This window comes from Dendrobium catenatum, unplaced genomic scaffold, assembly GCF_001605985.2.
Source record: "Dendrobium catenatum unplaced genomic scaffold, ASM160598v2 fragScaff_scaffold_621, whole genome shotgun sequence".
Taxonomy (NCBI): domain Eukaryota; kingdom Viridiplantae; phylum Streptophyta; class Magnoliopsida; order Asparagales; family Orchidaceae; genus Dendrobium; species Dendrobium catenatum.
The window spans coordinates 10,539,318-10,566,490 of NW_021319083.1; the positions used below are offsets into that span (position 1 = coordinate 10,539,318).

Consider the following 27,173-nt stretch of genomic DNA (forward strand, 5'->3'; position numbering starts at 1 on the left):
ATATTAAAAAAATGATTAGAAAAATAAGATATATTAACATAGTGATTAGACACTAAATCATTAGGAATCATGTTCGTGAGGGTTATATTAATATAAAATTTGTGAGCATTAATTTTCAAATAGCTGATAATTTTTGCAAAGTCATTACTTGAAAATTGTTTTGTACTTTGAGACTATGCTTTGCATATATGTAAATATATAGGGCTTCTATGTCTACTTAAATTCCACTGATATTTTTATATCATTGTATTCTTCTTTCTTTTTTTTTTTTTCGCTGCCAAAAGGAGTAGAGATTAAGGCTTTGTTTGGGACGGCTTTTTATTGCTTCTTAAAGCAGCTCTCTAGCACAAAAATTATAATTTTTTTACTAAAATTTGTATTCATAAGTAGGAAGAAAGCCGTACCAAACAAAGCCTAAATTTTAGTTATTGTATCTTGGTTCTTATTTTGGTTTTCACATGAATGCATTTTAAGGGGAGCATTATTAGTTGTATTTGATTTATCTTTATATATATACTCTTATGAAAGCTGATAATTACATTAATTAGAGAGAGAGTAAATAATTATATTACAAAAATAATGAAAAAAGGTCAAATTATATCTTAATTGTAATATATTTTAATCATAAATTTGTCCTTCTCAAGAAAGGGAACATTTAAAATTACACAAAATATTATATACTTTCTAAAATATTGTTAAAAGCTTTTTGTCGTGCTTTTTGAACAATTAAAATTCATTTACATCAAAATTCTATTGAAAGTATTTTTTTTTTTTTACATCAAACATTACATATTAATATTGGATATACTATATATTCAATATCATACCTTGAAAACATCATCAATGTGTATGAGATTGTATGCATTCAAAATTATTAATTGATTTGTTGAATTCAAACAAATATATATATATAGACGGAAATGGTTCAGGCATCCCTATACCGTCGGGTTTTCCGGCGGACACGGCGTCGGTGAATTTCCGACGTATGTTCCGCCGGTAATGTTGACGCAAGCCTTACGTCGAACAAATCCGTCGGTGAGTACGCCGTTTATTACCGTCTAAAAAAATCCGCCGGAAACTCCGCCGGTATTCACGTTTTTTCCCGTAGTGTTTCCGAGACGCTCAGTTCGACTGTAAGTTTGCTGCAATTGGAGTTCAGATGCTCCCGGATTTAATTATTGAAGTTTCCGGCTTGATTTTGCCTCGAGATTCGTGCCCGATCAAGATAATTTTGCATGACGCATCATGCTTCATTTAAAGCAACTTCTTGATTGACTTTTTTTGTTTGACGCAGGTTATGCGTTTTGCTTGGCTGACGAGTGTCTGCTACTTTTTTTTTTTTTTGGACATTTAGGCCATTTAAGGCAAACTCACACACACTACGCATACACATAGACTCGAACCCTGAACCTCTTAGTTGGAAGCCTAAGCTCTCAACCAATAGACCAAGGAGAGTTGTATAGTGTCTGCTACTTACAATCTAACATGCATCACGGCTCCATGCAAGCAAGCCTATTTTTGCATGTTGGTGTGCTTGTCCACATGCTTCCACACATGCATGTTTTTGCCTCCACCTCATTAAATGAATACTAATGGATTTGATTGCTACATCTGAATGTTAGTGACTATAAAGTCATTTAAGGAGTTTTTCTAAATAAAATAAAATATTTATTCAAGGCTTCTTTAATTTCAAAATATTTCCAAAATTATTTCCTACTTGCATTAAAAAACATTTATTATTCTTCCTCAAACACTCTCAAACAAAAAGCTAAGAGCATAAATTGAGTTCTCTCCAATAGCTTGTCCCTCATTGCAAAACTTTTTATCTTGGTAAGCTAACTTCAAAGCATTCAAACACTTATCTCTTTTGAGAGTTTTATAAAAGATGTTCATTATTTAAGCTTTACTTTGAGCTTGCACTCACATCTTTTGGTAAGCATATATAGCATTATATTTCAAATCTTTTTGGGAATACTTATTTACTTCAAGTTTTTCATTCATGTGTTGCGCAATGTTTATTTATAGATTTATGCTTAAGAACCCCAATTTTTATTTCTTTATTTAGATTTTCTTCGAGCTAATATAATTAGGTCTTGTTCTTAAATCTCTTGGCTTTATTTGGGTTAATTTTCTTATTATTTTTTTAATTGATTTTTAGTACAAAATTATGTAGATAAAAAAATTTGCACTAAAAAGTTGTTTTAAGAAGCAGTAAGAAAACCGTCTTGAACAAAACTTTAATTTACTTTGGCAAAAACACTTTCTTTAGTGAAAGCTTATTGATTACATAGAATAAAAATCTAGTTTGTTAAAGTTTTAAGTTGTAACTTAGATCTTTCAAAATGTTCATTTCATATTTATTTTATAAATTCAAGAATTATTTAACTTACTTTTGAGCTTTGTTGATGTCAATCCATTGCAATATTGTTATCATTGTAAGGTGATCAATAGTAGATGTAAGATCACCATTTTGCTTTCAACTTTGCATAGTTTCTTTTAGCAAAAGTTCGAGATCTTGTAATTTTCTACATTAATGTTATGGCAATTTCATTACCAAAGTTATTAGGTTAGTGTAGCATTTCATGGTACCTTAGATAATACTCCTCTATGTGGAAGAGTACATAGGTTAAACCAATTGTAAGGAGTATCGCAATGGCTAGGGTTTTCTCTGTGCTGCTGCGTTTGCCTTTTATAGAAGCTTTTTATGGGTAATTTTCTTCTTTTCTCCTTAATCTTTCTGGTTTTTCTTCCAATTTTTCTTTTTTCGGCCATTTTTTAGTTTGAATGGCAGTTAATCTTTTGATTGGCACCAGATTGTTGGATGGGAAGTCAAAATCACATTCTTTAGGGATATTTAGTCAGGGTTTTGACTTCGTGAATTTTCAGGGCGTTTGTTTTGGTTGGAAAATTTTCATGACGTCGTCCACCTCTTGATGCTATTCAAAAAAACAAATTTTTAACTTAAAATTTTTTGGTGAATTTTCTATCACTTTGCTCAACTCAAAGAATGTGTTGATTAAGTTAGTGAACGATTTAGATTATTGTAGTGTGTTCTCTAATCGCTCTTATTTTTTTAGCAATTCCTTCATGAAACTGTTTAAGTGAACTCCTCATTTTGACATTAATGTGGAATCACCTACCATTCCGATTTAGGTATCTTTCCCCAATCTCCGTCCTCACCTATTTTCTCCTTGTATCCTTCATTTTTTGGGGTCTTTGTTTGGTCGTACCTTAAGAACAGATAATGCTACCTCTAATGGCAAAAGACCCTTGGTCGCTCGTGTTCCTGTTGAGTTAATTAGATGTTACCAAACGTTATCTTGATCAAGCTTGGCTTGGTTCTGAAACTTTGGGTTATATTCAGTTTGTGGAAATGAAAGAATCTCCTTCTTATTGTGATCACTGCAAAGCTTTGTGTCATTTGAAAGTAGAATGTCACATTTTACACCCTTATTTAGCTAAAGCTCACTCTAGTAATATGAATGTGGGGGATATGGCTGAGTTACCTATGCAGGAAAAAGATGATAATTGGAAACAAGTTCATCCCCATTTGGCTTTCAACGCGGGTGAGATCGTTCCTCATGATGTGCTATGCTCAGGGCAATGTGTGTGTTGAATTATCTTTGCATGAAACTATCGCCCCTGTTATTGGTGATGTGGGAGCATTTAGTTAGGCCCAAATTTTTTATCTCGGATGACCTTGTGTTGCCTTCTACTACTGTCTTGGCTCAGGAGAATTTAGATATTTTGAATCATAATTAGAGTGATTTCAAATTACCTACTCTTGAGGTGAACTTTGATGGCACTAAAGATTCTTCTCCTTTTGCGGACTTGGATTGCTTTGGAGGTGAGGGTGCTTATGCTAATGACTTGGTTCCTAGAAATCTAAACTGGTTTCTAGATTATGGGGTACTTGTGTGAAGCATTCTGACTGGTTCGATGGGTCACCTTCCTCGCCTTGCGGGATTGGTGAGGATGACATGGATGAGCAGGTAGATTCATTTCATGATTTGTATAGCTTGAATGTGAGTCGTGTTATTGCAAATGCATTTTCCCGTGTTGGTAAATGTCGTAAGCAAAACCTAAAAAAGTTGTGTTACATTGTCTTTGTTTTTCTCTTCTCTGATAGCATTTTTGGGTCAGTGTCTTCTAGAGGATGGCGTTATTGCTGGGTGGGGCAATCTTTGGTATTACTGTGAGGAGTGTTGGTGGCTGGGAGGTTTATGTTGCGACAGGGTTGTGTGGGTGTTGTGTCTTCGGTTCTGGTGGCCTTTCCTCTTTGTGGTTTGTTGTTTGTGTGGGTTGTCCTGTGGATGTTCTTTAAGTGTGGTGGCTTTGTTGCATGGGCTTCTCTTCCTTTGGTCTATCTCCATTTTTTTTATTTTTTGTGCAATTGTGCATGTCTTTTTTCAGCGGTTGTTGTGGCTCCTCTGTTGTTGTGTGGTTGATGCTGCTTCTTTGTTTTGGATTGGTTTTCTTTGATTCCCTTTTGGTCTTTTTCTTTTTATTATTTTCCGCTCTATTGTAATAGATAGAACTATTAGCTCATAGGTTTTACTTCAAATATTATATTTTTAGAGAGCTTCTGGTTCTTTAAGAACATGTACTTTGTTTATGGAATACGTAAACCCCTTTGTGAGTTTTATCCAAAAAAAAAAAAAAGAATGCATAGGTTAAAGCAAACTTCTCTTATTGTTTATGGAATACGTAAACCCCAAGATAATGAAACAATAAACTTATAAATAAATATATTTATGAATATCACCTAAACTTTAAAATGTTAATGTACGCAAAAAAAATAGAAATTCTATTTTTGTTGTGATGTTTGAGATTTAGACTTCGTTTGGGACAACTTTCGTATTGCTTTATAAAATAGTTTTTTAGTGCAAAAATGTTCTTTTGAGAAAGAGAATTTTGTACTAAAAATTCGATTTATGCTTCGTTTGGGATGGGTTTTTTATTGCTTTCTAAAACAGCTTTTTAGTACAAAAATTTCTTTAATTTGAAATTTTTGTACTAAAAAATCGTTTTGAAAAGTAGTACAAAGTTGTTTCAAACGAAACCTTAATTGCTATCATTTTAAATATAAATAATTGGATATTAGTTTTTTGTCAAATTCAAATTAGAATGTCATAGCCCTTTTATGCATAGGTAAAATTGGACGGTTAGATTTGCTAGAAAGCCGATCAACGAACCGTGTTCAAAACCGGATCATTTTCTAGTTTCCCTCCAAGTGAACTTAACTATAAATAGGACAAGAGCACCAACCATATCTTCTTGGATCGCTCTTCTCCATTGCTGAGCTCGAGATCTTCGTATTCAGGGATTCGAAATTTGGGGTCCAAATGGAGGTTCCGAAGGCGATCGTCTCTGTCTCTTCACACCGGTTAGATCTGGCACCACAGGCAACGGAATCTCCGATCTCTGCTCTTTTATACGGTTCGTTTATTTCCACAACCCTAGTAAAGACTTCACCGATTTTGGAACTAAATCTTTTATGTTTTCCCAATACTATTAACCCCAAGGAATCTTAGAAGTTCTAGTGGGTTCGTGCTAACATTAGACAATGATTTCGCTGTCAATAGATCCGTTTGGTAGAATCCCGAAATTGGATTTTCGATTTCCTTTTGCTCATTGACATCTCTACTTGTCGTTTCATCCCTAGATTACCGTTTCAGTTTGGATTATTTATTCAATTAGTTTTTTATTTGTTCCCAATTTTCTATTGATTAGATCCTGTTAATGTTGATGCCAAGAAATCTTAGTTCTAAGGGTTATGTTGTAACATAAATGGATAATTTCGCTGTCTGATAGAACCGTTCAGTAATATGTCGGAAATAGATTGTTGATATTTATTTTGCGCATTAATTGATGCACATTTTCCCATAAATACCTGAACCGATTGGTTTAACGCTGAAACCGGCTCAAAATTAGAGAGTTTTCTGTGGCAGAACTGATGATTTGATTCAGGTCTTTATAGGTTCTCCAAACTGTGAGCTCCCTACGAAGTATCCGTGTGAATTGGACATTAACTCGTGAAGATCAACTTAGATGATTATTTCAATCTGATTTCAACTTTTCTTAGCAGTGTTTCACTCCATTGATTGCACTACATAAGTCAATCTTTTGTGCTCTGATATATCATCAAAAAAATTTCTTGATCGGGCACGAATCTCAAGGCAAATTCTTATTGATATTTTTGAAATTAAATGCAGAGTCATCTGAACCTCAATTCCAGCAAACTTATAATCGAACTGAAAGTCTCAAAAAGACAAACCCAACAGCCCCAAATTCGATCCAATCTGAGGGCAAATGGGTTCAAATATAGGACCCGAAGCGTATTTAGAAGGTTCAAACCATAAATTGGAAAATAAAATAATTTACAAATGTGACATGCCCATATTCAAATCGAGCGGCTCGACTAGACGAATCCAACAAGCTCAAGATCGCCAAATTCTAACATCATTAAGGCACTCAAATGCTCGATAAACTGTCTATAATCAATGGAGTTGATATCGGTCGTCCATTGGTAATACTCCCAACTTCTTTTGATCTTCTCCCTATTTATTGGTCATGCTAGTCCCAAAAAACTATAAATATCCCCTCATTCTTCACATGAGAGGAGGAGAAAGAGATGAAAAATAAAAGTTATCTCTTACTTTCTCAAGCTTGCACCGCACGGCCACCCTTCTCTCCGGCCATCAGCCGTCGCCGAACTTCTGCCTTGCTACCAGTCGTCACCCAACTATGATCTTTCTGACCATCATCGCCAATGTGACATGCTTATTTTCTTCTGTGTCGGTGATTATTACTGCCAATGATGTTAATCTTGTTAGCTCAGATGGGAATGTTATTGGTGTTTTGGAAACTATGGATAATGTAGCTATCATTAATTTGACTCCTGTTATGCCGGTTAGTGAGTTGGTGGTTAATGGGGATACTTGTATTGATATTGTTAATGTTTTGATGACGTGAATATTAAGGTTGTGAATTCTTTGAATCCCTCTTTAGCGGCTACCACCCTTGTGGTATGTGGGGGTGGGAACATTCCTATGGCTGATAATGATTTGCGTAAATTCATTCTTGTAATCCTAATAATCATTTCGCTAAGACACCTCAATTGGAAACTTGGGTTTCTCCGCTCGAGTACAATACTATGGATGACCTCACTGTGGCTTTGAGGCCTGTTGGGAATGTTTCTCCTCCTGTTTCTGTCAATGTTAATGATGGATTGTTGGTTTCTGATAAAGCTCATTTAATTGGTTTACCTTCTATTCCTAGTTTTAATGTTGATATTAATGCTTTGTGCCGTGGGGATTGCTTGGTTGACATTCTTGTTGGCCATGCGGATTGGATTTGTTTGCAATCAGGCGAAGATTAGGGTTCTGAGGGAACTCATGGTGATTTATCTAATTGTCTGAATGATGATTGCACTTTAAATGTGGTTCAAGTGATGGTTGAGGGTTTTTCTGAAAATGTTGTCAGGGAAAAGAAGAAGAAGAAGAATAAATCATGACTGTTTGGGTTGTTTGGGCTTTCTTATTGTTGTTATTTCCCTTTGCCGATTGGGTGGTTGTTGCCTTTGTAGTTTTGTGTTGGGGCCGCTTGTGTGACATGGATGCTTGTGGGCTCTTATCTGTTGTTGCAGTTGGGGTTATTATTTCATTTTCCTCTGTTGTGCATTTTCTTTCCTTGTTTTTTTATAGGTTACTATGGTATTTTGTTGTTTTTGTTGATTGGGGCTGATTGTTGTTGCCTTGTTGCTCGTGCCTTCTGTGGTTCCTCTCTTGGATGGCTTTAGGCCTTCTTGGTGGTTTGCTTATTTGGTTGCTTTCTTTGTTTTGCTTTTTTATAGTAATAGATTGAATCATTGGCTCGTTGGTTTTACTTTAAATGTTTTATTTTTAGAGAGTTGAGGGTTCACTAAGAACTTGTAATTCCTTTTTTATTTAACGTGTAGGCCCCTCCATGAATTTTCTTAAGAAAAAAAATCTTTTGATCATAGTGATCAGTGAAGTTCACATTTTAAATTGTAAATCATTTGAACCCATGAATTTATTTTAATAAATTTTCCTAATTCAAAGTTATTTTATTACTTAGAAATTTGAAAATTTCATTGAAAATTTTTTAGACCTCAAATTAATCTGAGAAAATTGAGAGTGTGTAAGACACCTCAAAGGATCTCTCAAATGGATTTGAGGGTTGTAAGAGGCGATTAGGATCATTAATTATTTAATCAACACTATATAATATTTAATTAATATTCTGCATGCGGTTAACAAAGAACCCCTATTTTATTTTTAAAATTTTCAACTAAATTTTATGAATCCATAGAGATTTCAGTTTTTATTATGAATTTTATAAGTTTTATACAATTTCTGTATTTAATTAAATCCTGAAATTGTATTTAGCTGATTAGCGGCTGAGGCGGATGTGCCCAACACTTCAGAGGTGTAGAGGCTAGGATTACCTAAGAAGATTGAGAACTTTCTTGCATGCAATGGGCGCAACATCATTATTCTAATCAGCTGACATAATTAATTACTTTCTTACAACTTTTATTGAAATAGAAAATGATAATATTGTAGTTTATAGGCAAATTATATTTGGTTAAAAACCTTTAAACCTTGCATAATATTTTAAAAAAATTACAATAATCTTATTTAAAACTCTTAAATTAATCATGTAGTTGGTCTTCATTTAATTAATAATAGATATTGTTTTTAAAGTTTATCTTTGTATCGGCCCATGCAGATTTAATAGTAACACTGTATCAAAAACTATTGAGCATATATCATTAGTTTTGGTTTAACGCATTCGACTCTATAAGAATTAAACATATTATAATATTAAAAAAGAAATTTCTGTTTTTAGATGTTGCAGTGATACAATATTAAATTTTAAATCTAAATTTAGTACCCTAAATATTAAATATAATCAATATTTTAATTCGCTTTTCCTAGCTGATGCTTAGTAGCTTTTTTTCATGTTGTGGAGGACAACCGTTGTAAGAAATGCTGTTTAGTTAGTATTTGTTGTTTATGTATTGTTCGAAGATTTTTGCAATTTAAAAATCCCATTAGTGCAAAAAACCCTTATTTTTCTCTATTATTGTGTAACAGATGTGTCGCAACAAGTACAAGACACCATACAGAACATGCTGAAGATGAATACGTAAGGTTCTTAATTTACTTGATTGGATTAAATAATTATTCCTCCCATAAATCCATGATTCTTCATTTATGTATTACGTGATTACATTTTTCATGTCCAAGTAGACATTGATACCACTTTTTAATGGAGAAAAAAAAAAGAATAAAAATGAAAATTGAGTTGAAATCAAGAAAAACTTAATCTTGACTCTAGAATGAGATAATTTTCTGATCTTCAATATTAAAGAGTGTACAAAAAATCTTTTATTATATATTTTGGTGTCATAGTACACGTTGGGTTCTATTTCTAATGAAGCTCCAACAGAATAGTGAAATTGAACAGAGCTCTGGGGACATAGTGGAAGAGATTGAGAAGTCCAAGGAGTCTGCAGGTGCTAAGAGCAAAATCTTAGAAGAAGAGAAAGATCGTTACCAGAAAGCTGCAATGGCTGTGCTGCAGATGCTCGGTGGCACTGATATTCCTTGAGCAACACTCACTATCAATTGTTTTGTTTGTTAGTGCTAAGAAGCCCCCAACTCTCACTGAACGTGAATCATTACACTGTTCTTAAGACCTTTGGATGCTTTATATTTTGGATTTACCACTAAGTCATGTGTGTAAATGAAACAGTCAATCTAAACTGCAGTTTAATAAAAAATTTAAAAAAAATCTTGCATAAAATACTCTGCCCCTATTGTCATTCTTCATAACAGAAATTAAATCTCATAAAATGTTTGATTTATTTTTCATCTCAATCAAAATGTATTGCATCTTCATGATTTTTTTTAACCAAACTTGATAATACTTCTAAAATAAAAATAAACAAAGTGAAATTTTTCTTTTGATTTTTACCATATTAAAAACAAGCTATAGAAATAATTCACAAGCAAACCAAGTTTTTGGCAAACCTTCACAGAAACACACGTATACAGAACAGATAATCAAACTAGGAATGTAAAGCGACTCCAGGTGTTCTATAAAATACCAAAAGCAGGCGAAGTCTAACAATTTACAAGCAATGATAAATAGAAATATAAATCCAAGCATATATATTAATTTTTGAGTTCTGTCAAAAAATTCACAGCTCACCCAGCGACACAAGAGCTAACATGGAACCAGGCCACTGAAATAATTATATATAATAGAAAAAGCACAAGCTCCCCCATCAAAGAAGCATTATCTCTAAGACCAAGCTAACATTCAAGACGTGACCAAAAACATATCTGAAAGCTATAAAGTGCCAAGAACACATAAAACCTACCGCGTATGTCCCCCCCAAGCCACCAAAACTCTTTAAAACTTAAGGCTATAAAGTTCAAACAGAAGAATAAAACCTTCAGGGAAACATGACATAGAATTGATTCAGGTGGCTAAGCGGTAGGTTCTGTCTCCATTGGCTCAGACGCAGCAGAAGCTGAGGCCTGATTGTTTCCTTCAAACTCATGATCAGCACCACCCTCTTCCTTATCATCCTGTGGCGGTTGCTGCTCCGCCTCACTTTGAGGAGGGGTCTGGGGTTTCGCGGGTGCTGGTTTGGGCTTGGTCATAATTGGCCTACAAAACCTGCATATACAATATATTTTCGTCAGTATTGAATACAATACAATGTAGGCGGCACACCACCTAAGCAACACCATGCTCACCAGGTTTGTTAATTATTGAGCCCTATAGGAACTGGAGAAATTATTTTGTACTGTCACCAGACGGTCCGGATGCGAATCAAGATGCACCACGTCACCCAGTACACAGCACAAATATACAACTAAAAAGTGATGTGGCGGGTCCTGATTCGCCTCCGAACAACAACCATGCCCGCACAGAATAATTTCACCAATCGATGATCATCAAATAAATATGACATCTTAATAAATAAATAATGATAACTTGCTATGATGTATAAACCTATTAAAAATGAATTGCTAGTCACTGCAAGTGAGTCATAAATAAATCCCACCTTTAGTAAATTACAACTGATTCCACTCCTAAAATTTTTACCTAAGATATAGAAAAGAACAGCTAAATAATATTCATCTTATTTCGGCAAGTATAACATGCCTCAATTGAATCCAATAAACCATCTGAAATAGAATTTCACCTGTCCAGTGTCTCAGCTTTCCTCTTAATATCCGCAGATAAGCAAGCAGGGTTTGCATATTTCGGCAAGGCATCCTGCTGCTGTTGCTTGTCCCTCAACCATGATTCTGCTTCAGAGCACTCATTGACTACCTATAAACAAAAACATAAAGCCATTGCTAAAGTGTAATCTGTATCCAAAAGTCATCAATTATATCTAGATAAAAATATAGCTGAAAGTCAAGCAGTAGAAGAAGACCTTCTGCTTCTCAGCAATGTCAATATGATCAAATTTAGGATCTTTAGACAATGCTGCTTCTCTGTAGCTACTAATGCAATGAACAAGTTGGCCGAAAGCAGGTCCTCTTTCTGTCCACTCCTTGTGGCGCAGTTCAATGGGGTCACCTTGCTGCACTTACATGAACCTACCTTTCTTAATTCCCAGCAAAACAGAATCACTATAATTAGTGAAAACATTAAAAAAAAAACACTACAAACCTTTTTCAATTCTTCAAGTTTTGCAATATAAACACCCTTAGTTTCGTCTTCACCGTCTTCATAAAGCCAATCTTCAACCTCCTGAAGCTTGGCGATAAGTTCCTCCCTTTCTGATGCAGTTACAAATTCATGATATTTGTCATGAACCTGCGTAAATTGATAAGGAAAACATTTATTTTTCTTTAGGAGAAGCTTGTTATAGCTAAGAAACAATCAGATCACGTAATGTTCTCAAATTCTTTAAGAAAGGGTCGTGTTCTACCTTGTTTCGCATGTCATATACATAGGCCTCCACAGCATTCTTTCTATCTTTAGTTTCTTCCATAACTCTATCTTGAAGGGCCATTTCAAACTCCTTCTCTACAGCTTTCTGCAAATCCGTAGGTGCCATTGCACCATAAACAACCTCAGCAACTAAAACATTGGTTTTCTTCACCTTCCTCTTAGAAGCAACAGCCTGCATAGTCGGTTAATTTCAGAATGATGAAAATGTAGAAAGAAAACAAATGTTTAAGGAAATACTGATAAATGATTAGGTTTATCATTCAATACACTCCCATCTTTCGAGATCAAGGAAGGTGTGAAGTTTCGCATGCAATAATGGTATATATATACTATTGTTCCTAGTTTCATAAAGGATAGACTGTGGGTTACTTTCTTGGAGGAAGCTCAGTTTAATTGAAGAGGCCATAGATTACCAATACATCATTCCATTGTATTGAAAATTGGGTAGCTTGAAATCGCATAGCCCTAAATTAGGGTTGATCCATAAACAAATTTAATCCTGGAAGAAAAGATAACTCAGGCCATCCCAACCTTTGCTTTCGTTTGTGCATGCGCCATGAGAATTTGTAGTTAAAGCAGCCAACAAAAAAATTGCGTCTAATTAGATGATAAAATTTTCGCATATTTTCCAAAAGTTCGCCTTTAAAATCAGTTTTTTTTTTTTGGGGGGGGGACATAAATATGATTGAGAAAGTAGCTTCTGAAAGATATATATATATATAAATATATATAAGCTGCCTTACTGATCAGGGGTTTGCCAAAGCTAGTGCAAGCAGCAAGCCCAATGTTATCGCATAAGACTTAAAACATGATGAAAGGGCTTTGAAGCATTTCTATTTGTCTCCTTCACATTGTCACTAGCCAGTGCAAAGGATCGGGTCGCATCTGCACGCGAATCCCCCACCCAGCTCGTTTACGTGCGTGCTTTGACGCTCACACCTATGCTCCTGCCTCCCGCTTTGTCGCTCACACCCAACACAAATATTCATTTTGACACCCATAGATAAATCATTCATTCTCAAGAGGCAAATTGAAATCTTTTAGTTGAGTCCAAAAATATATATATCAATTACTAGTTTACATTCAACCTCATTCAATCATTCAATCTTACAAAGAAAATAGACCGCCATTGTCATTCCACTCCTCTCGATAGATAATGTTGTTAAATCCTAGTCATCCCTTGACACTTAATCCCACGGCCAAGATGGAAATCCATGGGAGGCTCACCTGGATCATGTTGATCTCAATTAAATCCTACTCGTCCCTTGACAATTGATCACATGGCCAATATGAGAATTCGTGGGAGGCTCACCTAGATCACGCCGATCTCCTTCCATATTTTTGGGTGGTTGATTTAGGAAGGATTATATTAGAGCAATTTTGCATGATTATGTAATTATTTATTTCTTTATTAAGATATCTTATATAGATTTATAAATAGGGATAATTTTGCGCAATAAAATTAAGTATTTTCCTCTCTAATTCTCTAAATTTAACATGATATCATAGCCTAAAGAGATAATCCGCGAGTTCCACCACCGGCCTTCATTGTCGTTGATGTTGCGAGATCATCTTCCTTCTGTTGTTGTACCTTCATTGTCGGCCTTCTCTTGTTGTCGCTACTACTCTTATAACAAACACTTTCATTGCTGCTCTGCACCTCGATGACTTGATTAATATAGCCTTCATCGTTGTCCTTTGCCGCCAAAATATCTGAAGTTAACTGCTCCCAAAGGTCTATAGAGGACTACATGGTGCACTAAGAAAGAGAAGATCTCCAAAATATACAACTTTCCTATCGCTTAAACGGAAAAAATTACTTGAAGTGATCTCAACCTACTTGAAAGGGAAAGAAAAGATGAATCACCTCCTTGGAGTAGGACCAAAAGAAGAAGATCCAAATTTCTAGGCATGAGATGAAGCAGACTCCATGATCATGTCATGGTTGTGGAATTCTATGACTCCATAAATTAGCAATACTTATATGTTTCTATCTATTGCAAAAGATATATGGGATACCGCCAGGCAAACCTTCTCAAAAGCTCAGGATGCTGCACAAATCTTCGAAATTAAAGTAAAGGTGGAAAGCATAAACAAGAAAGCAAGATCGTGACTGAATATGCCACTCTCCTTCAAAGCATGTGGAAAAAACTTGATCACTACAAATGCATAGAGACCAAGTGTCCAGAAAATGTTGTTATCCTAAAAAGCTTTATTGTGAAAGATAGAGTGTATGAATTTCTTGAAGAATTAATTACAAAAATTGACTGGGTTAGAATTCATATCATTGGCAAAGAGTAGACACCCTCACTAAATGAGACAATTTCTCTCATTCATGTTAAGGAAAGCCAACGAGGGGTAATGCTGGAACAAAAAGTTGCTAAAGTTCGACAATGATATAGCCAAAGAGGCGTCATATAAGAAAATAGGTAAGGATCCCTTAAAACTTAGACAAAAACTCACTTTGGTGCAATTATTATAAGAAATCAAGACACACAAAGGAGATATGTTGGAAGTTATATGGAAAGCCTCAAATAAAGAGTGGAATCAAAGTGAACAAAAGGGAAGATCACAAGCTAACACTACAACAAGTCAACCCAACCCAAAAACACAGTCCAACTTCAAAAAGCTTAACAAAGAAGATATTGAAATGCTAAAACAACTCCTGGTATCCCTTGAAAAACCGCCTACATTTTCTTCTCTTACACTTTCAGGTTAAGTTTCAAATATCCATTGGATTAAGTGCCTATAGAAATCAATTAAAAGATATAGGGATCATAGACTTAGGAGCCACAAATCACATAACACACTCCACTGCCCACTTCATCAACTACACTCCTTACCCAAGTGATAAGGAAATCATCACCACTGATGGTTCTCTTACCACAATAGCAGGCCAAGGAGACATACTCTTATCTCCCTTCCTCACTCTCAAAAATATGCTTCAAATACCTTAATTATCCACAAACCTAATCACTATACAAAAACGTATCAGTGATCATAACTGTCAAGTTCTATTTAACTCTACTTATTCCTTATTTCAAGACTACGAATCGGGAAAGAAAATTAGACTTGCTAAGGAGAGAGACGGACTGTACTAACTGCAAGAGCTGATCAAATCCACTATAATCAATAATGGCTATTCTATTTAATAAAAAATCTATGATTTGACTTCATCATTTTAGATTAACACATCTATCTTTTAATGTCTTAAAATTTTGATGTCTTAAAAAATATGCACCCAATTTTTTTTAAAAGTTGTAAATGAATCTTTTTATTGTGAAACATGTGAGTTAGTCAATCATAAATGAGTTTATTCTTCAAACAAAATTGAGAAATGTCATACCCTCTTATACCTTATTCATAATGATATTGGGGACCTCAAAAATTCCCAACATCCTAGAGGTTTGATAGCTTGTATCATTCATTGATGACTATACTCGAGTCTCTAAGATCTTCTCCTCAAAAATAAATCCGATGTTAGTACTATCCTCTCCGTTCTTCACACCATGATCTAGAACAAATTCGGTATAAAATAAAAAAAAATTGTTTCCACAATACTAAGGATTACTTTAACCAAACTCTATCCTCCTACTTTCAAAAGAAATGTATCATTAATGAGTCTTTCTACATTCATACCCCACAACAAAATGGAGTTGTAGAAAAGAAATAACCACCTTCTTACCTCCACCCGTGCACTTCTATTCCATCACAATGTACCCAAATCCTACTTGGGGGAAGTCATTCTAACTGCCACATGTCTCATAAACTGACCACCTTCAACAACCCTAGGACTTAAAATACCAATGAATATTCTATCTGCATTTTTACCCTGAATTTTGAACCCATAAAAACCTCACACCCAAAATCTTTGGGTGCACTACCTATGTTCACATTCACAACTAAAATAGAACAAAATTAGATATAAGAGCACTCAAATGTATCTTTGTCGAATATTCATCCACCAAGAGAGGTTATAAGTGTTATCACCCCTCCACTAAGAAAATCCTTGTATCTTTTGACATTTACTTTTGATGAACAAAAAACCTTATTTCACCAAACCTCATCTTCAGGGGAAGGTTGATACTAAGGAAGATGAGGAAAGAGAGCTTCCCCTCTCGCCCTTCTAGCTCCACCTCAAACCAATCATCTTAAACCTGAAATCAAAGTCAGGAAAATTGAGGACAAAGCTATTATGGATAACATGAGGTTTGAAGAAGTATATTCTAGGTGTACAACTCCAAATTATGCTGAACCATCTCTTGAAATTGAGGTAAACACAAATTCACCAAAACAATCTCGTGTGTATCCCATAACCTACTTTGTATCCTTCCATAACTTATCACCTTCATACAAAAATTCCCTGATCACACACAATGATATTTATATTCCTAATAATATTTTTGAAGCGGTATCTAATGAAAATTAAAAAAAGTACCATGAAAGATTAAATGCAGGCCCTGAAGAAGAACAATACCTGGGAGATCACCAACATACCAGTAGAAAAATGACCAGCCAGTTACATATGAGTATTCTCTGTGAAATATAAAACTGATGGTACACTAAAAAGATATAAGGCTGATATTTTGACAACTAGGAATCCCAATCACCAAAAATTTCTACCCCTATTCCTTCATTTTTCCTTGTACCTCATTGATTTGTAAGATCCACATTGCCTACTCATCAATTTGTTGACTTTTGTACCTATTTATTTTACTCCTTAATTTCATATGTTTCTCGTATTATATGCTTTTCTAGGATTGGAAAAAAAAATTTACATGTTGAGACAAAATACATTCAAACAATTCTCTCCAATTCTTATATCAGAACAAAAGGCTTTCATTTTCTTTGGATTCCCATAGATGCAAACTCCATCACCACATTATTGCAATTTTATCATTCATTGTTGCATTCTCTTCCTTCCAACTAATCCTATTGGATTTCTTCCAATTGAGACCCACACTCACCAAGACTTTCATCCTATTTCCTTCCTCTTTCGCATAAATCTCATTAATCTACGGGATACCTACTACCTTCTCATTAGTCCATGGACTGTTGTATTCATTGTAGCTAATTCTACTCATTAATTTAACTTTTTTCAATTAGATGTTTTCCGAGCTTTAAGTTTACTTTCTATTGTATTACCATCGCTATAGCCTTCATTGCCACATTATCTCAGTCTTACAGCCTTCACTGATGCATTTTTTTTAATTTACAACCAATTTTTTCCTTCATTGCAGACTTGCTTTATCTTTTCTATTGTAAATTAATTACTACCACAAATTTCATCCTCATGAAAAATAACTATAACCATGTCCCTTTGCCTTCTCCTTACAAACTGAGGAGAGCAATCCAAATCTAATGAGAGAATTATAAAATATCAACTCAATATGTCATTTAAATGTAGGGGTGCAATATTTGACCAAAAATAACATTTTGGGTTCGGGTTAACCCATTTTGCGAACGGGTCTGATTTGGGTTAACCAGAAAACTTGAAATCAACCCAAAACTGACTCGGGTCACCTAGTCCGTAGTGGTCCCAAACTCTTGCACTTACACCCACAACACACATGCTCGCGCCAACAGCAGGTGCGACAGCGTTCCTGTACCCGCGCTGGCTCGCAAGTACACCCGCACTAGCACCACCTACATGCGCTCGGATCTGCACCAGCGCGCGCCTCGATGCCTTGCGGGTCATCGTGTGGGGTCGGGTTTGAGTCCGGTAATCTAACCCGTTTTGTAAATTGGGTCAACTTTGAGTCAGTGGGTTGAAGGCAGGTCAATTTTTGGGCGAACCTGAACCCGATCTAAAAACCTATTTTGACATCCCTATTTAAATGTAAATAATTATCTCAACTAACCATAATTGGTCTAATGGTCAGTCACATTTTAATGCATTGTTGTGTTTTATCATTCAATTGTCCTCTAGAAACATAAAACGGGGTGGACAATTGAACTTGTTAGAGAAAAGGAGGGTCTCCGCAACATTGAATTCGATTAAGAAAGCTCCACACAACCATTTAAATCCGTAAAACAAAAATTCAAACCTACTCTTGGTCATCCATCCTTAGCTATCTTCAAATTTAAGTTTCCTTTACTCTTCAAAGATATCAAGAATGTCTTGTGATGCTTATGAGCTAGCAAAACACAAACATCTAATTTCCAATGATTTACACAAACCCTTATTTCATTTTCTCTCATCCATATTAACATAACAGAACCATCCTTTAAACCTAACACCTATGGGCTGGGTGGTTTGTGTTTTTTTACAAATGATTATACCCGTTTCTTACATATATTTTTACTAGAAGCCACAAGTAATGTGGTTTCCATCTTTTCAACATTTTTAATCATGATCAAAAATCAATTTACCATTGAAATTAAGTGTCATATCTAACAAAGCCAAAATTTGTTTTAAACATTCTCTCTCCTCAAGCTTCCAAGAAAAAGACACCCAGCAAAATTGAGTGGGTAAACAAAAGAACAATCACATATTTACGATAACAATAACTCTTCCTTTTAAAAGAAAGCTCCAAAATAACATTACGGGAAGCTATTTTAATAGTGGCTCACATTATAAACAAATTACCTACAATAGTCATTGGGTTCAAGAGCCCTATACAAGTGCTAACAAATTAGCTACAATAGTCATGGGATGTGTTTCTTTATGTCAATTTTAATGAAGAAGATCGTTGCTTTGATGTTATATGAAAGAAATATTATTCACAAATAAAACTCTATGTGGGTTCAATCATACAAACAATTTTCTTACAATGGCCAAATCATCCTTACTAATATGCATGCTACTTCAAGCCCTAAATCAATCCCTGATGCTTTGAATAATGAGAATTGGAATAAAATTATGAAGTAATAAAAACTCTTTTAAAAAAGTAAAATATAATAATTCATAAAATCAGCACCACCTACAACAACAACATCAAGCAATTATTCCACTATGTGGGTTCAGCTATATGAATCTTTTTTCTCCATTGTGTCCTTTTAAGAGTCAAATTTTCATTTAAATGTAATAAAGAAATGTCATTTCTAATATTTTATAACCAAGTATTTTAAATTGTATCTCTACACAAGCCAAATCCAATACATCTACTTTCCTAATCGTGTCATTAGAAGGTTGCCATTTTATGTGACCAAACCACCTAAGGTGACTCTATCTAATCGTATCATCCACAAGAGCTACTTCAATCTTTTCACATATATGCTCATTCATATCTTGTCTCTAAGAGTAAAGCCACTGATCCACCTGAGCATCCTCATCTCTCATTTCTGCAACACAACTTAATCTTATGCTTCTCTGTTAATGGCCAAAATTCTGCACAATAAAGCATTGCAGGTCCCACCACCGTCTTATAGAATTTTCCATTAAGTTTGAGGGATACTTTTCTATCACACAATAAGCCCTATGCATTCCTCCACTTCAACCATCCAACTTGAATTCTACTAATAATATCCCATCTATTTCACCATCAATTTGAACAATATATCAATTTGAACAATTAGACCCAAGACTAAATCAATAAATACCATATGAAGATCCTCCTTATTCTCTCTATACTTCTCCATCAAACCTCTCAATAAATATATAGCTTCCATAGTAGACCTACTCGACATGAATCCAAATTGATTTTTATAAACATTAGTATCACATCATAACATATGCTCCATAACTCTCTCCCATAGTTTCAAAGTATGACACATCAACTTAATTCATTTATAATTCACACAACCTTATGCATCACCTTTATTCGTAAAAATGAGAATCAACACACTCATTCTCCATTGATATGACATTTTTTAGTCTTCAAAATAATATTAAAAAATTTAGTAAGCCAAGAAATTCCTTCATTTCCTAAGCATTTCCACACCTCAATTGGAACATCATTAGGTTCAACAACTTTTCCACACTTCATTTTTTTTTAAATCTCTCTAGCTTCAAATTTACTAATACAATAATAAAAAAAAATTATTTTATTTAGGATGCTAATTCCTAATATCACTAAAAGAAATCGTATTCTCACAATCTTCATTGAAAAGTTTAGTAAAAAATCTCATCCATCTTTGTTGAATATCCCTCTTCTAATAAAAGCATTTTTTTATCTTCATCCTTAATACACTTCACTTAAACTAAATCTTATTGTTTAGAATGCTAATACAGCCATTGCTATATCTCAAGTCTTGAATGAGAAAAATGGAGAGTTGCATTAGATAGTTTGACAGCCATAATAAAAAGTGACGAATAATCATAACATGAATTCTTTGATAATTCATAAAATCCCCAAATGAAAAAAAAAAACAGAAAGAAGTAAATAGGTATGAAATTTTTTTACTAGAATGTTATAACAATGACCCATCAATCTATGGACTATTTTAATTATTTTATAACTAATTTTATTATCTAATTTCATATTTTTCCTATTAGAAACATCCATATGATTGTATAAATTATATACATATTAAAATGAAAAACACTCATAAGGATTATAATTATTCTTATCAATTTTTTATAATGATTATAACAAAATTAAAAATCTCATAAGGATAATACTGAGAAAATGAAAAGTTTTATCTCATAACATTTATATGAGAAGCTAGGTACTAATGAAAGAGAAAAATATACATACAAAGGAGGAAAAACTAAGAAATTTAAAATAGCAAAATAATAGGTTAATCAAAATTAGATGTGCCATACTACAACAACAACAACATCAAGCCTTTATCCCACTACGTGAAGTCGGCTATATGAATCCTTTTTCTCCATTGTGTCCTATTAAAAGTCAAATTCTCGTTTAAATCTAATAAAGAAAGGTCATTCCTAATTTTTTTTAACCAAGTCTTTTTAGGTCTACCCCTACCTTTCTTAACATAAGTCAAATCTAATACCTCTACTCTCCTAACCGGGTCATCGCAAGGCCGCCGTTTTATGTGACCAAACCATCTAAGGCGACTTTCTCTAAGATAATAGTAAAAAATGAAAACTTTAAGCAAAGATAAAAATGTTGCTTTTGAGAAATTATTAAACATTTTTTAAACATTTTGGAAAAATATATCGAACAAAATAATAAAAATTATTACAGATGTAGTAAAGAAATTATGCGATTACTCTGAAAAATATGAAATAAACGAAGTGCATCAAACAGAAAAATGCATCCATATAAGATACCTATTGAGCTTAGAACCGTAATAGAAAACATTAAAGACTAAAGGGGCTCAAAATGATTAGAAAAGTATTTTGGTATCAATACTAAAGAATAAAAAAAGTGCTATTATAAGATTATATTTATATATGAATCAAACTAAAAAAAGGGTATAAATCTTGAAATCAAACAATGAAGTCATGGGAGTGAAATAAAACATAAATTTAGAAAACTTGGGTTGCTATAAAGGAATCAATTTGGCTGCCATGAAGATCCAATAAAGGGTAAATTTATGTTTAAACATTAAAATGCATCGAAAAGAAAAAAAAAAGTTTCATTCAGTTTTTCTTAATTTAAACAAAGCATATGATCAGCGTGGTGAGAAATGATTTTGTAGTATGGAAAAAATTGTGTTTGTCATAGGCTCATCATAGATGTTAATGATATGAATGATGAAGCATCAATAAATATTTGAAGCAATTATGGAGCAATCAAAGAGATTTTAATTACAATAGGATTGTATTAAAGAACAAGAATAAGTAAAACGAATTTTTATATCAATTATTGGGTTGCAAAAAATGTTATTTTTGCTAGTGTGATGTTAGAATTCAACAGCCAATATTACTATAAGAAAATTGATGAGTCAAAACACGTCTTAAATATATTCTAAAGAAAATGAGAATACAAAAAAGGATATAACTTTAATAATATGATAGTTGGTTCTACTACAAAGAATGCCTCAAGAATATTATGTGATGAAAAAAAATCACATCATTTAAAGGTAAACTTTTTACTGAAATTTGATTGGCTATGTTATATGATTTGACTATTGGGCAAGAAAAGGGAATGTTGATGGCCCAGATGAATGCAGCAAAAATGATAATAAAACCATGAATATGTAGCAAATTTTTTAATGGAAATTTGAGAAATTATTATTTTAAAAGAAAAATGAAAGTAAAATCTATAAAAGATAAGATAGAGAAAATAAATTTAGGAGTTATTTGTTTCAATGTAATTTTATGCTATTTATATAAGATGTTCGGTTTGATTTTGTCTCTCACATTAGGTAATCAATGGTAACAATTGTATTCATGATTGAGGTGATCTACATAGCAATCGAATTCAAAGCTATTTGATTAGCTAGATCTTGATGGCTTGAAAGAGATGGAAAAAAAAAGGTCTTAACCAACATTACTAATTCAACATGGCATAAAATTCTTTAAGATGCCATTAAACCAAACACAATGCATTTGGAATATAACACTGTTCTCCGAATAACATTACTATATTAATAATAATACTATGTAAGTAACATTATTATATGGGCAGATAAAATCAATATCAAAAGATTAGAATGCAAAATGAGTAGACCAAAGATAACAAAAATAGCAAATTCTTCAACTAAAGATTGTGCGTAATAGGTTTAACTCATCATCGATCACACAATACGAACAATTGTGAAATGCGAATTTATAAAGTAAACTCAAAATAAATGGAAAAACATTCATTATGATTATGAAGATGACTAGCTAAAGATGACGACTCTCTTAAAAAGTAAACATTTAATAGATCTGAAATTAATCATTTAATAGCATGGAACAATATGATTGTTATATGACAATGCAAAAGAAAATGCAAATTCTTTTCCAAAAGTGAATGGTTGAGAATAAGTAAATGCTAAGGCAATTTTTTCTTGGCATTGTGTTTAATATGTCATCAGCATCATCAGCCTAACTATTTTGCATTTTAGTAGCTCACTAAATTAATGGGACCATTTAGATAATCTTCCAAGATATACTGAGTAACTGCATTTCCAACATGTGAAAAAACAAACGCATTGCAAACCCTTCTCACGATAAAGTCAAGTTACATTGTAAGCTATTGTTCTCTTTCTAAGGTCGTTAACACCTGAATAACAAAAACATGACAGAATGGGTAGAATATGGAACCTTATTTCACAGGGTTCAGAGTTTAGTAATTTCTCTGCAAATGCCTCAGTAACCCAGAAGTGACTTTGCCTTTCACGACTAGTGTAATTGCCAAACACCAATATTAAAGCAAAAATGACTACACATATGGCTTTGAAGTTTCTAATAGCTTCCAAATATGCAGTAAAATTAAATACGAGTTCTTTAGTCTAGAACACTCCAAAGATGATTTCAACAGAATACAACCAGCACATTGACTGAAAGCGCATGTACTGCAATAAAAATTAAACTTCAACAATCTACTCCAACAAAGAATCATGATCAAATTTTGATACAACATAAATAATAAAATTTAGTAAAAAAAAGATCTAACCAAGTACCAGTCAAAAAACATGAATCTGCATTTCTTAAAACAACCACCAAAAACTCAAAAAATAATTATTTTACCTTGGTATCTGTATCCATCTTTACAGGTTTTTCTTCACTCTCTTGTTTGTCATTTTCCACACCAGCATCATAAGCTGTGCTCTTAGCATCTTGGAAATTAGCATCAGTTCCAGCTAAATCATTGTTAATTGCTTCATCTGTATCCATTTTAGCATCTTCTTTGCCAGTTGCATTCTCCACTGTCACAGGAACATCTACTTCTTCCTCCTCCAGCAACTACCAAGCATAATTTTCATAATTGTATATCTGAGAACGAAGAACTATTATAAGAAAAAAAAAATCCAGCTAATGCTCTGAGACTTACAGTTGCAGATTCAATAGAGACAATCCCATGCAGATTCAACCGAACTTTAACCTTTAACTTTGCCCTTTCACCGCTAGTAGTTTTGAAAGGTCCAATCTGCTAGGATCATAAATACGTCAACAAAGTTGTAGGTCATATAAAATATAAACATGGCTCTAAGACTACATAGTTTACTGCTGAATGCCCACATTTACATACCGTATATGTGCTGATTTTGGTAGGTATACAAGGATCATTGACATCAGCATATGTGACATCAACCGAGAATGTATTGGATCTATAAAAGGTAAGAGCCTTTACACTAGGGATTTGGTTCCCCTTAGGAAAAACAACTACACTTTGTTGAGCATCTGCTGCTTCATTCTGCGAGTCATTACTGGACCCTTTCCATGACAGGGAAATGGTGAAGGGAAAACTCTCATGTACCTTCAAAATAGAAGCAATAATGCTATCAGTACATTATTGAACTAACATATGCAGTTATATTACCAGAAAAGTACAGCAGGAAGGAAACAGAGCATTTTAACCATTAGATGACTGCTAAAAGTATATGTCATTCCAGCCAACAAAACATTGAACATTCAATCCCAACGGGCTGTATCAAAATGCACCAAAATGTATTCCTAGCAAAATGTTCAGGCACAAGTACTTTGTTCCATGTTATCAGATTCAAGTGACTATTCAAAAGATTTACACAGCTATCTCAAAGGGATCATATAATCATCTGCAATGAGATATGTACAACTGGCCAGGCAACACTACCCATCAAAATGGTGACAAGGACAGATTTATCTTATAATCATGAAAACATGGCAATATATTGAAGTTAGAAAACATGTTTTTGGAAAGCAGCAGATCAGTAGATTCCATCATTGAGCTGGATGAGGTAGAAATGAACATGGTTTTAGATATCAAATTTGATATGGAACATTTTAGTTATAGTATTCCTTAGGAATAGTAGATCTAGTTTTATACATGTTTCTAGAAAGTTCTTATGTTAGCTTATATATAGAATGTTGTAGTAGGATGAGTATTGATGAAATATTATTATCTTTGAAGCTTTTGAAGCTTGGTGTTTGTCTTAGTTCCCTGGATTGAGATTTACTTCTTGCTAGTCCGATTCTTCCAACGATCCAATGATTATTCCCCACATCAAAATTCCTCTCAGATAGGACGATTTTACTTTCACTTGTAAAATGAGTGGATACAAATATCATCTTCTAAAACATATTTTCCATATACAACCAACTAACTGAGCCTAAAAGTAGAACATTGACTAATTCACATGAGCATTGAATAAGCAAGAAACATTATTGAGAGATCATTGTATCCCTCAAGCACACCAGCAATAATGAAAGACTCTTCAACAACAGAAAAAACTACACAAAAAATTACAAAGAATTCACGGTGTAGAATAATCTGAAACTATATGCAACTGTCAAAAAAGTCCCAATACCATATTTGGGAGAAAATGTGAGAGTAACAAAAAACTGGAAGAATTAAATTAAAAGACATAGTTCTCATTTTAACACCGCAAGCTGCTGAAAAAGAAAGTACCTGAAACTCTCGAACTTTAAAGGTAGGGCTCAAAATTGCACATTGAAGGGCACAGCCACGAGCAACACACTCACTTGCATTCATTGTCCGTTTTGGCTCCTTACCAAAGAAATCAGTCAAAATTCTAATAATAGCTGGAACACGAGATCCCGATCCAACAACTTCAACAGAATGAATGTTCTCCACTGTCAAACCAGCCTCCTGAAGAGCATTCACAAGGGGTCTTTTAACACGCTCTAGTATCAAAACACTAATCTGCTCAAACTCTTCTCTTTTAATAAAACCCCTCACATCCTTCTCATCCATCAAGCATTCAATATTCAATGGCGCCTCAGGGTTTGCACTCAGCATTTTCTTCAGCTTCTCACACGCTGCACGGAGCCTAATGCATGCACGAGCATTCTGATAAACATCAATCTTGTATTCATCCTTGAACTTGACTGCAAAGTAGTTGAATAGGACATCATCAAAATCTCTACCACCCAGAGATCGATCATATGTGTGTGCCAATATCTTCAGCTGCCCCTTTTTGAATCCAGCAATACAGACCTGCATACTTGCATGACCAACATCAATAAATGCCACATTAAGCTGATCATTCTCCGGCAAATCAGTCTTATAAATCCCATAAGCTAAAGCGGTTGCCGTTGTCTCATGGAGCAAACGGAGAGGATGCAAACCCGAGATCGTGGCAGCATCAATCACAGCTCTTCTCTGCAGATCAGTGAAATACACAGGAACCCCAATGCAACAGTCGACAACTGCAGCATTGAGATTCTTCTCAGCAATGCCTTTCAGATTTGAGAGAACCATGGCAAGGACCTGCGTGGGCGTGAAGGCCTTCAGTTCACCAAGGTACCTGGCATGGATAAGCGGAAACCCATCCGGTCCTTCAGAGACAGCAAAAGGAAAGGCATGGATATCGAGCTGCAGCTCCGGATCTGAAAATTTCCGGCCAATCAAACGCTTTATTTGAGAGATGGCGTTCTTAGGGTTCATGGTGGAAGTAGCAGCTCCAGCCGTGCCGATGAAGCGTTGCTTCTCCCCAAAGCAAACAATGGCAGGAGTTTCACGCTTGGATTCATCATTCAGAACGACATCAATTCCCCGCTGCCGGGCTACCGCAACAATGCAGCTCTCATTACCGAGGTCAAAACCTACCACGCTCATCTTCGACCGATAATCTAAACTGATCCCGACCAAAAATATTTATCTGAATAAACACCGATGCATCAAAAATCTAATACTTGTACTATAACTACAAAAAACTAAGGTTTCTCCGACCGAAGGAAGCAGATCTGAGAGGAGGAGATAGCGACAAATCAAAAATTATGTTTTTAAGACAAACCTGGGAGGAGCTCTTTGAGGCCGCCGGCAAGAGGGTTTTGATCGATCAGGCGTCGATTGAAAGGTTTTTGCTCTACAATTGCAGCTTAGAGGGGAAGAAGACGCGAGTAAAGGAGATATATAGAAAAGAAATGGCCTTTCTAGAATCCTCGAATCGAAACTACTCGACGACGAAGGGAAGACGAGTCTCAAGAGATCTTCACAGTGCGGGGTGCCTAAATAAGATCTGGACCGTCCGTTGAATGGTCGGCCGATCGGATGGGAGTGAAGAAAAGGTTGGGTGAATGAACGGCTGATATTAGCTGATGGTTGGTTTTACAGGGTTCTTCGATGCGGTGAAGAGCAAGAAGCGTTGTGGCTGCATTATGGCTAGAAATAGAGCGAACGAGATCTGAAGCAGCCCTCATTAGTAATTTTTATTACGTTAGC

At 34.4% G+C, this 27,173-nt stretch overlaps 2 protein-coding genes across 3 annotated transcripts; one reads left to right on the top strand and one right to left on the bottom strand.

The window, feature by feature from the left end:
- Window positions 1-5,048: 5,048 nt before the first annotated feature.
- On the top strand, window positions 5,049-9,817 carry LOC114579686. Its single transcript, XM_028695048.1, has 3 exons — window positions 5,049-5,439; window positions 9,123-9,174; window positions 9,483-9,817. The coding sequence occupies exons 1-3, from the start codon at window positions 5,346-5,348 to the stop codon at window positions 9,637-9,639; spliced, it is 303 nt and encodes a 100-aa protein (XP_028550881.1). The 5' UTR covers window positions 5,049-5,345; the 3' UTR covers window positions 9,640-9,817.
- A 358-nt stretch (window positions 9,818-10,175) lies between these two features.
- On the bottom strand, window positions 10,176-26,905 carry LOC110113389 (heat shock 70 kDa protein 14). 2 transcript variants are annotated; one of them, XM_020845951.2, is made up of 10 exons: window positions 26,746-26,905; window positions 25,398-26,610; window positions 24,039-24,266; window positions 23,841-23,936; window positions 23,537-23,752; window positions 11,987-12,181; window positions 11,725-11,871; window positions 11,486-11,635; window positions 11,249-11,379; window positions 10,176-10,716 (listed from the first exon to the last, which is right to left on the bottom strand). In XM_020845951.2, the coding sequence occupies exons 2-10, from the start codon at window positions 26,565-26,567 to the stop codon at window positions 10,524-10,526; spliced, it is 2,526 nt and encodes an 841-aa protein (XP_020701610.1). In that variant the 5' UTR covers window positions 26,568-26,610; window positions 26,746-26,905; the 3' UTR covers window positions 10,176-10,523. The 2 variants fall into 2 exon arrangements, with proteins under 2 accessions (XP_020701610.1, XP_020701611.1); XM_020845952.2 differs by having other exon boundaries at window positions 25,398-26,586; window positions 26,746-26,903.
- Window positions 26,906-27,173: the final 268 nt, after the last annotated feature.